Here is a 13,360-nt window from a genome sequence, read left to right on the forward strand (position 1 = left end):
GAAAAGAAACATATTCCAAGACAACTTACTTGGACACACTCATATTTCTTAGAGATGGTTGACCCGATTTCCACAGAATAAGTATCAAATAAAAGGTCTACCTACCTCATAACACCCTATTGAATTTTGCAGTAATCGGACTGTAACTTCGTCTGTAATGTATCGAAATGTGAAAATCATGAAACTTCATTATCTTAGAAACTACACAACCGATTTGAACAATATTGATATCAGATGAACGGACTAGTTAAGGGTTAACTGATGAATTATGATTGAACACGTGGTTTCAAAGTTTGGCTGCCCCATACGTTACCTTTTCATTTGATTGTAATCAAACTTAAGCAAGCGTTATGTTTTAATTTGTAAAACAACGAAAGTCTATTATCTCAAGTATTACACGACTTATTTGAACATAACTAGTGTCATACAAATGAGTCATCTCTCAAACTTACAAATAACAAACTTCATAACAATTTGATATGCTGTTTAAAAGTTTTAGAAAGAAAAGAAATTCAAAGACTATTCAACACTTTACCTGCTTCGATCATTATATATGGCCTCAACATGATTTAAATGTGGTATCGTACTATCTAAACGTTCCCGGCATCGCTCGTGATTAAATTGTTCGAAATTAAGAGTCATTGCTTTTATTTCGCTATTTCTTAAGTACTAACATTACGTCAAATTTCATATTTTATACTTTAATTACAACATCAATATTTTAGAACCCAAAGAGTGGATAAACATTTATTGGATTTAAGCATTCATGTAAATCTATTTTTACAAATAATAAGTTTGAATGAGAAAGGCTGAGTCTGACCGCTAGGTGGATTAATTTAGGTTTTTTCTAGGAAGCATAACCCAGCTCAGCTGCAGCTTCTACTAACGGGTAAAACGATCACTCAGGTTTTAGTCGCTGAATATTTCGGAGTCTGGTCTGATTCGACTCTAAATGCACCTGGGCTTGTCATATTAGGTATCTGACACAAAAATGCCAACAGAGGATTAATTTTCTTCGTACGATTACCGGAACCTGGTGGGGTGCCCACCCAGGAGACCTTCTAAGGTTATACCAAACAACGATATTGTCAGTTCTTGAGTACGGTTGTTTCTGCTTTCGCTCCGCAGCGAAAACACACATTATAAAACTAGAAAGAATACAATATCGTTGTTTGCGTATTGCCTTGGGTTGCATGCAGTCGACCCATACGATAAGTCTTGAAGTGCTAGCGGGTATCCTTCCGTTGAAACATCGTTTTTGGAATCTCAGAATGCACAGTTATGAACCCATTAGTAATTGAAAATTTCGAGAGGTTGGTCGACCTTCAATCTCAATCCAGATTTATGACTTTATATTTTGACTATATGGCTCAAGATATTAACCTTCTTCATACGATTCCTTCAATGTCGCACTTTTAGATACTTCTAATAATGCTATATGTTTCGACACTACCATGAAACAAGACATTTCTGGTATCCCGGATCAATTGCGACCCCAAGAGATCCCTAAGATTTTTTCCAATAAGTTTAAACATGTTAGTTATGATAAAAGGTTTTACACTGACGGATCTAATCTAGATGAGTCCACTGGCTTCGGTGTTTTCCACGAAAATTTTACCGCCTCCTACAAACTCGATGCTCCTGCTTCCGTGTACGTCGCAGAACTTGCTGCTATTCAGTACTCTCTTGGGATCATCGAAACCCTGCCCATAGACCACTACTTCATCTTCACAGACAGTCTCAGTGCCATTGAGGCTCTGCGATCGATGAAGACTGTGAAGCACACCCCGTATTTCCTGGGGAAAATACGGCGGTTTTTAAGTGCTTTAACAGACAAAAATTACCGGGTTACCTTAGCGTGGGTCCCTTCTCATTGTTCCATTCCGGGCAATGAAAAGGCTGACGCTTTAGCTAAGGTGGGTGCTATTGATGGCGATATTTATGTAAGACCAATTGCTTATGATGAATTTTATAGCATTTTGCGTCAGAGAACACTCAGCAGTTGGCAATCATCATGGAACTCAGATGAACTGGGACGGTGGCTACATTCCATTTTTCCTAAGGTATCGACGAAAGCATGGTTCATGGGGTGGATGTAGGTCGGGACTTCATTCGCGTGATGTCCAGACTTATGTCCAATCACTATACGTTAAACACGCATCTCTTTCGTATAGGGCTTGTAGACAGTAATCACGGTGATTGTGGCGATGGCTACCATGATATCGAGCATGTTGTTTGGTCGTGTACCGAATACTGTGGTGTTAGGTCCGAGCTTATAGGTTCCCTTCGGGCCCGAGGAAAACAACCGAACGTACCCGTTAGAGACATTCTGGGAAGCGGTGATCTCCAGTACATGACACAGCTATACGTGTTCATAAAACACGCTGGTATTAAAATATGAAACTCTTCTATCTATTTGTTAGATTACCATTCCCGCTACACGCTGAAAGAAGATGATACACTAAGCTGGAGACACTCAAACGAAGACTCGGCATCTTCATGTTCACGCAGACACCTCAGTCCAAACTGCTCAAATAGAACATCACTGCTTAGCCATGTACAAATAAATAAATCGTATAACTCATCTAGTTAAAATCAAAATTGTAACTCCCCTCCTCTCACCTTAAATCCCCACTAGCTCGTAGTCGGCCGCGAGATATACAAAAATGTGCCTCCCTCTTTTCCCTGCTAATTTAGAATTAAAAAAAAGTACTTGGCTCAGTTAAACATAAATTGTATCGTGCCGTGTCAAATAAACTATTTTTAAAACTAAAAAAAACTTTCTCTGCCATATGCGCCCTCTTCGCCTTTATTTCAACGTTCAATCGATCCAATGATGTACAATAATATTGTATATTGATTAATTGTTTTACCATGTTTAAGGTGACAACTGAAATGTTAGAGTTTTTTGGAGGTTCTTTTACTCAACAGGCTGTTCAAAATAGCTTCGAAATAAGAAACATTGTGCAAGCGCATTGAACTGCACAAAGATCTCGACAAAATGTTCACGGTTCCATTTTTAAAGCGAAAACCAGCCGGTTTTGATTGTGAATAATATCCTACCAAACCTCAACAGTCATTTGTAAGGAAGGTAGTGAAAGACTGGGCAGTAATGGACAGAAAAGGACTTCGTTCTTCTTGTCTAAATCATGGCTTAAGCGCAGCGATTTGGTTATCAATCAAAATATGTACCAGGACTACTGTTTAAAAAAAGTTTCAATTTTTGGAGAGTAACGAATCAAGGGATGCATTCGACAAGTCGACATGAAGGTCGTACACCACTTTTCTTCGGGAATTATGCAAAAACAAGAAATGTTTTTTTTTTTTTAAATATTATGCCTGGCGAATTCCAAAAATTGTGACCTACACTTTACCAGTTGATTGTTGTGTTTTTGGGCGATTCGCCGTTTAATTGGAAAGGTCAGTGTTTTGTGCACGAATATGGGTTTTCTAAATTTTACGCGGTAAACATTATCTTAGTTTAGGGAAATAGGAGTTTAGAAAATGGAAGTATTTATTATATGCGAAACTTCAAATCCTTTTGATTTCCATAGAGGATTTAATCTGTGTTTTAAAATGGCTTGCATCCGCTTGCAAGAAAGCAAATATTTGTGTTTCTCTATAACGCAATTTACAAAATGATGTTGTGATTTGAAAAAGCTTATGAAGACTTTAAATTTAATAATAATTGCGTACTGTGTAATAGAGAACAATTATATACCTGGCGGCTCTTGTCACATTTTTCGTATACATTGTATGCATATAACGAACAAACCAATACAAATACGTCGAATAAATTTAAGATGAAAAAAAATTGTAACATTTGCCCAATATACAGCAGTATGTGTTTGACTTGACTGGAAATGATTCTTAGTGCTTCCTGAATAACAAATTTGTTACAAAAAGGATATTTTTTTGTAATTGGTTCAAAAAAAACAATAAAAAAAATCAACTGGATACCAAGATTTTCTTCAATGTACTTTGAGTGTAATTCGAATGCTCAGAAGACAATTGAAAAGGTGGTTTTAAATAAGTTGCTAACAGAAGGAAACCTCTATAATCAACTTTGAAATAACACTAATAAACATTCCATTCTTCATCGTGAGACGGAAATTATTGACACTTAATAAGTTGAAGCTCAAGCTAAAATTATGATTCTAATAATTGGCGCTACGATTCTACTATCGCTTTTGCTATCGATTCTACTAAAATGATTGTAAAGTAAACAATTAAATTCACATTTCATTGTGTTGAGAAGTCACCATTTGTTGCTGCACAAACCGATTGTAGACGAAAATTCGCATCAAGAGCTTGATAGCAATATTCCAGAGAAAAAAATATGTTCTGCAGTGTTGTTAAATTAGGGTTACTAATATTTTAGATGAAATCAGATATTTAATCTTTGTCTATGAAGGGATAAAAATTATTCGGCAATGTCGTTGTCCCGGTGATTTTAGGCAACTTTGAAAAAAAAAGTTCTCTTCTATCTTTAAAAATAACCATTTTATGTTGAAAGAGGAATTACTTTTTTGCTCTAACTTTTTAATTTTAATTTTCACATCAAAGCTGTTTTCAGACGCCTTTTGGAGCTTTTCAAAACAAACATTCTGCAATATTGAAATCGTAGATATCTCAATCCTATTCAGAGTTATTGATGTTTTCCGTAAAAAACGGCTTTATTCGATGTGTTTATGTTCAAAATTTCATATTTTTTAAACCAGTTGATCGATTTTTGCTCTTTTCGGTTCAAATTAAAGGTATTTTTTTAAGGGGGAGGGGGATTTGTTAATAGCTTAAGTATTCAAGATAAATATTAGTGAATATTTAGTATGTGTCCAATCACAAATGGAGACTTCTCAACAAAATTAAAGGTAATTATTTCTAGTTTTGAGAGATAATACTAAAAAAATAAATCTGTATGCTTTTACATGCAAATATATGAAATTATTACAATTTTTGTCATGTTTTCTTGGGTCACCCTAGTTTTTGATAATTTTTGTTACATATCAAAAATTAGGGTGACCAAAATTTTCGACGAGATGGGATTCTTTATTTCTGTAGGTATGGATAAAGATTATTCTACAATGTTGTTGCTCCGCTAATTTTAAAAAAATGTTTTTTTTTTTATATTTAAAAAACATCGGTTTGAAAACATGATAAAAATTATAATGATTTTATAATGTTTGCAATCAATGAAAGTAAAGAGTGATTTTTTAAGGACTTGGTTTTTCGTTTTGAAAAAAATCGCATAAAAATTACAAATTTGTATGAAATGTTTTTTTGAGCCGATAAATTGGTTTATGCCATTTACTTTTTAAAGATAATTTCATTCAAATGTTGGCCACGGCTATGTTTTAAGTGGTCCATACGCAAAGTCCAATTTTGGGTCACTTTTTCGAGCATTTCGGCTGGTATCTCGCGAATAACGCGTGTAATGTTGTCTTCCAAGCCTGGAATTGTTGTTGGCTTATCCGCATAGACGAGAGACTTAACGTAGCCCCACAAAAAATAATCTAGCGGTGTTAAATTCATTTCGTGAGATGAATTGCTCACCGAACTCATTCCGCACTATGTCCATTGATTCGCGCGATGTGTGGCACGTTGCTCCGTCTTGCTGAAACCACATGTCAACAAGACCCAGCTCTTTCATTTCCGGCAAAAAAAAATCAGAAATCATCGAGCGATAGCGAGCGCCATTGACCGTAACGTTGCGATTTTAATCATTTTTGAAGAAGTACGGATCAATGATGCCTCCAGCGTGTAAACCGCACCAAACCGTGCATTTTTCTGGGGGCATTGGCGATTCTTGTATTGCCTCTGGATGCTTTTCGATCCAAATGCGGCAATTTTGCTTATTAACATACCCATTTAACCAGAAATTAGCTTTGTCATAAAATGGTCGTAATGCGCGAAAAACATTTTTCACAGAGGACGAATTTTGGTAATAAAATACGATTATTTGTAAGCGTTGTTCAGGCGTAAGTCTGTTCATGGTGAAATGGTAAACCAAACTGAGTAAATGAAACTTTGACAGCTGTCAGAGTTTCCGCGTGAACTGTCAAATCTGAATACACGAAAAACCAAATAGCAAAAAATCACCCTTTACAAGAATTTGATTCTTCGACATTTTTTTTTAAGCTAAAAATAATTCCCCTTATTTGATCCAAAAAAATCAAGAATCAATCAACTGGTTCAAAAGTTATAAATTTTTCAAAATAAAATATTTCAAATAAAGCCGATGTTTCTGGCCACCCTATTTCCGAACTGGCCATACAAAGTGTTTCAATTGTGCTCAAAATTAAAGGAATTGATCTTTATTGGAAGTAATCAAACCCGTGTTTTTTGTTGGGTCGTTAGGGTTCCGCCAGTTCCGAAATAGAGTAGCCATGAAGAAAGCGGGTGTATCGCCATGTTAGGGACGGCATACAACAGAAATTGAAGATAATTGTTCTTGATTTTAATAAAAATCAAGTACCGTGCTGGATCGAAATCCGTACACCTAAGCACATGTTAATCTTCGACGGTCAATATAAAATCAAGAAATCACATATTGCTTTAAACTGACATGATTACTTATAGGCCTACTTATGTTTTATGACTATTTTCAAGCAAAATGATTAAAATCACTCCGAAACTCGAAAAAATCATGTTTAAATAGAACATGTTTTGAATCGAAATCCGTACACAGTTTTTTGTCTGAATCAAAACCCGTACACTTTTGAATCGAAATCCGCACACACGCGATATAGACTGGATCAAAGTCCATACAACAATAAATCAAAATCCGTATAGATACAGAAGTACAAAAATTAACATCTTTTATTTATAATTTATCTTTAAATTTACGAATAAATATATTTTGAGGGTCAATTGGTTTCTAAAGTTTCACACGGTTTTCTATTTTTTTATATCAGCTAAAATAGTGCAATTTTCGTAGCGTTTCGTAGTGACCGGAACGCCGGAACCTCTCGAAGCTTCCCGGTGCGACTTTCCCTCGCGCACCTCAGTCACAGCTCCTTCGAAATTATTTGCCGTATATTTATACTTGTTTTCTTCCATTATATGCTGAAAACAAGAAGAAAGTTCAAGCAAATAACAAGAATCAAAATCCGTACGGCACAGTTTTTGTTGAATAAATACTATTTACACTATTTACTAGACAATATACAGCTCGAAAATGATAAAAACTTACCTTTTCCATCAATTTCAAAAAGATTTACAGAGTAAAACACTCTTATCCCACTTGAAAATCGTTTTTTCTGAAGAACGTTTCCTTAGTAAATTCTCTAACGATACAACGAAATGACAACTGAAACCGATACACGATTGATTTTTCATTTTTAATATTTTTATTTCATGGCCTACTGGCGCATAGTTTAATTTAACAGAAGGCCAGCAACTCAACGGATATTTACATATAAATTATCGTATGAATTTTCATTTTTATAATGCTTAAAACTAAAGAAAAACATCAAGGTGTACGGATTTCGATACTGTACGGGTTTCGATCCAGCACGGTAAACAAATGTTTGTACCTTTGAATGTAAAATTTTTCAAAAATAACATATATTTAAAAGATTCTCCATAGTGAAATGTGCCCTTCAAAATAAAGCCAAGAGAATTTTTTTGAGTTAACCTCCAGAGAAAGCGACAAAGTGTTTCAATTGTGAAAAAGCCCATTTTTTACAAAAAACTTCAATAACTTTGAGAAGCATTGAGATATTTACGATTTCAGCATTGCAAAATGTTTGTATTAAAACAGCTCTGAAAATTGTAAATTTTTACAACCTTAATTTTTGATAGCAAGAAAATATGCGCCTTATCATATGCAACAACTTTGTAGAAGAAAGTTTCTCTTTATAATATTGCTATCGAACTCTAGAGACGAAAAATAGCCAAACACGAAATAATTAGCTGGAATTCATCATAACATATTCAAGTTACCACCCAAAAAACACATATAAACCTCACCTGAAAGGTAGCAATATCCAAATTGGCCAATGTTACTAGAAGATTAAAGGTAGCTGCTGCCAGTGAAATTGTTCTCGGTGGTATACTTTCACCTGTGAAAAGAAATAGAAAAAAAAGTCGACTGAAATGAAGAATTATATATTGCTCTACAAACGACGTGATTGTAATAATTTAGTGTGCTAAAAATACTTCCCAATTTTATCGTGGTTTTGTGTAAAATCGCTCCGGAAAAAGAAATATAAAATGAATTTATTAGAAATTTTCAGCGTGGAACATTGATTTGGTCGAAAGTTTGAGTGAGTTGTCAAAATATCATCACTATGTAACTATTATTATAAGTTACTATATAACTGGTAAACACACAGTTTTAAATCACCCTCCTGTCAAATTAGTAAAGTTCAGTTTCTGACACGGACTCGACTCGCAGTAGCAATTCAACCATAAACAAGACGCTACTGTCGGTGCTGGAAGCGGTCGATGATGCGTAGTCAAAGTCATCTTCCGGTACTTCAAAGAGCCCTCCTTCTCTGGTTCGGATTGTTCCGAAGCCATGAAATAGGACGAGAAAAGCACACATCGGAAAGTAGATCTGAATTACCGAAATCAACCTATTCTCACGTTTCGGTCCGTATGTCCAGGCTCAAACAAACCGACAGTCGGTTCGAGCAAACACAGCTTCCCATGCGTGTGTATGCGCTTAAAGATGTACACGTTTACACCCAGAGCCCATAAGAAATATCAACGGATTATCCAAACAAAAGCGGAGCAAACTTGGCAAGTAAACACTTTGGAAGTAAATATGTGTCCCCACCATTCTGTCGGAAGAGACAACTGGAGAAAAACAAAACATCGAACTTTTGTTGTGCTCTGTTAAACTAACAGCACAATATTTTTCTCAGCAGGGGCTACAAAAACTACGTTCAAGTTGAGCCTCACCAATGGGCACGATGGCAGCGTACAGCAGCGAAATGGTCCCAAAGAGTTCCGTCGATTTCACCGAGAGCAGAAATTTGGTAACGTCAGGACCTACAGAGTCGGTAGAAAAAAAAAAAAAAGAATCGTGTTACGTTCAATATACAACAAACGCGGATCGCATCGTGGCTAAATCTTACCTCTCGGGCACAACTCCGCCAGTTTCGTCAACAGACCGAGCGAAGCCAGCAGGGATAGCACCAAACTTTGTTGACTTTCCACCGATTCCCGGATAGTATTAAATTTCCTTACTAGGGTATCTATCAGACCTAAGCATACTGTGTAACTGTAAGAAAAATGAAGAGAAGAAATTGAAATCTGAGAAAATCGCGGTAGAAGGTAATTAAATGTTATCTTTTAAATAAGTAGTTAAAATTTGATTATACTTAGTCAGTATACTAAGCCAACAGATACTAGCTTTAGTGTTTAATTTTCAGTAGAATAAAAATAAACTGCGAATTGATGGGCCAAACCCAGAGAACCCCAACTCGAAGAATAATGAAAACACTCTCCATCTGAATCATCACTCACGGTTTAGGTCTTCTGGGGCTTATGAAATACGGTTGCCAGCACTAGGGGTCATCTCGGTTGTTTACTTTTCTGAAGGGATTTAAAAGTAAACCCGTAATTTGTATGCCGAGTGGTCGGCCTGAAACCCTTTTTTAAATTCCTTCCAGTTCATTGCATACGGGCGGAACACTGGACAGAGTATTTGGACCGGTTAGGTCAAACGGCGAGGGGTTGGAAAATGAAGCAAATAGGGTAAAATTGCATCACCCTACGGAGCATGATGAACATTTGCATGGATACAATTCTGCACCGAGAGTGGTTATGATATGCAAACGCAAAGTGTTAATACCTTTTTCATTTATTACTGACGTCGGATTCGAGTGTGTCGTGTGATGCTTTTTCTTCTTTGACAACCATAGTAAGAGCATTACGGGGAGAGAAAGAGCAGGTTTTTGTTGTTGATACGGCTCTTGTAGATTTCAATGGGGTGTGACGGCACATACGAAAGCATATTTTTAGGGGAACTACAAGCTGGATAAAAAGTATGATAGAAAAAACTCAGATGTTAGCTTGTGTCGAGCAATCCCTTGAATACTTTAAAATTGTAACTTAATTAGGTCTCGCAGGATTAAAATAGCTTATCCAGTTGGACAATGATTGGAGAGTGACTGGGAAGAAGAATCAACAAAAACAACTGCTCCTGTTGCCCTGAGCAAAACAGTGACAAACAGCCCAATGCAAAATTCGCATTTTGTTGTTGTTTAATTATCACACGTTTCCATAATCCTATGAAACCTTAAACTGCAAATGAAAATACAAAAGAATCGAACACTAAAAAAACCTAACGGCATAACAGTGGATGAAAAATGAAATTAAAATGAATGAAAAATGAAAAAAAATGTACTTCGAGATTGCATAGTGACAATATAATCGAATCTATGAAATTGAGGTAACTACCCAATGAGCGAACCTAAAGCTAAGTTCGACATATAATATTATCAAATCAATCCTAACCCATTATTATAAATAATCGAAACGAGTGTTTTCAGCTAAGGAATTAGTTTCACAATTAGAAAATTTGTACCCTGTCGCCAGTTCTAACTTGGCATCTATTGTTATTCATCCCTCACGTGTCTACAACGCGGATATAATCCGAATTTATCACCATTGGTAAAAAGTAAATAAACATCGTTAATACTCATGTGCACATAATTCAGTTCCAATCTAAATATAAATAAATCATCCATTCCATTATCCGCGCGCTCGGGCTTTCGCTCGCGTAGTGACCAAGCGTGGAGTTTCAACTTTCATGGCGTAAACATGCAACATAGATGTCGCACCGAAGCAACGGCTGTCTGGGAATTACACGAACCATTGGGTTTGACCAATTTGCGCTCACGCGGGCGACAAAGTTGTGTAGCAACGGGCGACGATAGAGAGTGATGGGAATAAATGTTTCGCAGAATCGATGTTCAAGCTAACTTCTGTCACTCGGCTAGGCATTCCCACGATAATCGATGTTTATTTTTTTAAATTGACTGAAAAAAGTGGTCATCACGTTTCTAGGAAACACAACACAGTAATAGTTGGTATAGTAGACTGTCGTCGATGATGGAATTTAGCCTCCCACAACCCATTCATTTAGTTTTGAATTTTCTAATCGATTCGGCAAACTCAGTCAATTTATGAGAATGTATATTTACGTGTGAATCCCATCGCTGTTTGTGATTTTTGAACAGATTAACCGTATTACGACGGTAATCAGTGGCCGTGTATTTTGTTCAGTATTCACAAAACATTATTTTTAAGACAGAACTAGAAACAAACATAAAATAAACTTTCTTAAACATCTACTTGCAACATTATTCGCATTGTTTAATAATTAAAATGAAACATGTTAGATGAACTAATGCTCGTGACAGTTAAGTATTTCCACGCTAAATTTTGGTGAAAGTATTTGGAAACTTTTGAAGGTAATATAAAAACCTTTGAATAATAGAAATGTATGAGGTGAATTTCCACAAATCATGAATTCCAACTAAATGTATTCTTATCTGATTTTTTATCAACGTAGAAAAAGTTGCCAAATAATTTGACACGGCACAAATACAATTTAATGTTTAACGGCGCCAATTATATCTGGTAGCTTACTTTCTAAAGTATCTTAATAACTAAATGCAAATTTTTTATCCTCGCTGCCGACTGCGAGCTGAAACTAAATCTAACTTAAAGCTAGAATGTTTTGCATTAAAAGCACTGATTTGTTGTTTGATGGTTTTCCATCGCCATAGGTAAGCAGCATATTGAATATGTTCCGCTGCTGGGCCAAGATATTACGGACTGGCATATTGGGTTGTCTCCCTCGGGACCTGAGAGTATCGTGCGGGTCTAGTTGCTGTTTCCGGATCTGGGGTCTTAACGTGTTCTTGTCGTTTGGTTGGATGTAGGCGGAATGGGATAGGATTAAACTGGGGCGTGGATGGATTTCAGGAAAACGTATATAAGGGACATGTAGGATAGGTCACGGCTCGCCAAGACATCACGAACAGGAACAGCCGGCTGCCTACTTTCGGCCTGCAGGGAAGCTATTAATTTAGACCTGGCGTCACGGTGTACAGGGCATGACCAAACAACGTGCTCTATGTCGTGATAACCTTCACCACAGGCACAGATACCACTTTCCCCGAGCCCAACACGACGGAGATGTGCGTCAAATCTATAGTGATTGGACATAAGCCGGGACATCACGCAAATGAAATCCCGACCTACATCCAACCCCTTGAACCACGGGTTCTACGACACCTTGGGGATTATGGAATGTAACCACCTTCCCAGTTCCCCTCTGGTCCAAGCATTTTGCCAACTGATGATCGTATTCTGACGTACAAATGAGAAAAATTCATTAAAGGCAATTGGTCTTTCATAAATTCCACCGTTTGTTGCGCCCACCTTAGCCAAAGAGTCCGCTTTCTCATTGCCCGGTATCGAGCAGTGAGAAGGGACCCACGCTAAGGTAATCTGAGTAGATTTTTCGGATAAAGCACTCAGATGTTCCCGTATTTTGATAGATGAAATAATGGTCCGTGGGCATTTTTTCGATAATCCCTAGGGTGTACTGAATTGCAGCCAATTCTGCGACGTAAACAGAAGCAGGATTATCAAGCTTATGGGAGACGGTTAAATTGTTATTGAAAATACCGAAGCCAGTGGACCCATCAAGAAGTGATCCGTCAGTGTAGAACATATTGTCGCAGTTGATGTTTCGATATTTATTGGAAAAAATTTTGGGGATCTGCTGCACGCGTAAATGATCCGGGATTCCACGAGTTTCTTCTATCATGGATGTATCGAAAAACACAGTAGAATCAGAAGTATTTGATAAGTCGACACGATTTGGAATATTCGAAGAAGGGTTAATATTATGGGACATGTGATTGAAATACAATGTCATAAAACGGGTTTGAGAATTAAGTTCGATTAACCTTTCAAAATTTTCAATCACAGGACGGTTCAAGACCTCACATTTGATAAGAATGCGAGAAGACAGGCTCCAGAAGCGGTTTTTCAATGGTAGTACTCCAGCTAAGACCTCCAAACTCATCGTATGGGTCGACTGCATGCAACCCAAGGCGATACGCAAACAACGATATTGTATTCGCTCCAGTTTGATCAAATGTGTGTTTGCTGCGGAGCGGAAGCAGAAACACCCGTACTCAATGACAGACAATATCGTTGTTTGGTAAAGCCTTATAATATAAGGTCTCCTGGGTGGGCTCCCCACCATTGTCCGGTTATTGTACGAAGAAAATTCCCTCTTTGTTGACATTTTTTCATCAGATACCTAACGTGACAACCCCAGGTGCCTTTAGAGTCGAACCAAACACCAAGATATTTGTGTACCAAAACC

General features: G+C 36.9%; 1 protein-coding gene across 3 annotated transcripts in view; it reads right to left on the bottom strand.

Moving 5' to 3' along the window:
• The window catches only part of LOC129727740 (S phase cyclin A-associated protein in the endoplasmic reticulum), a 165,586-nt gene that overhangs the window by 45,585 nt on the left and 106,641 nt on the right, over window positions 1-13,360 (bottom strand). For all 3 annotated transcript variants that reach the window (XM_055685864.1, XM_055685862.1, XM_055685863.1), the window contains 3 exons: window positions 9,084-9,229; window positions 8,908-8,997; window positions 7,972-8,063 (listed from right to left, as the gene is read on the bottom strand). In XM_055685864.1, coding sequence (XP_055541839.1) covers window positions 7,972-8,063; window positions 8,908-8,997; window positions 9,084-9,229 — 328 coding nt within the window. The remainder of the gene's footprint in view (window positions 1-7,971; window positions 8,064-8,907; window positions 8,998-9,083; window positions 9,230-13,360) is intronic.

This window comes from Wyeomyia smithii, chromosome 3, assembly GCF_029784165.1.
Source record: "Wyeomyia smithii strain HCP4-BCI-WySm-NY-G18 chromosome 3, ASM2978416v1, whole genome shotgun sequence".
In the NCBI taxonomy this organism is placed as follows: domain Eukaryota; kingdom Metazoa; phylum Arthropoda; class Insecta; order Diptera; family Culicidae; genus Wyeomyia; species Wyeomyia smithii.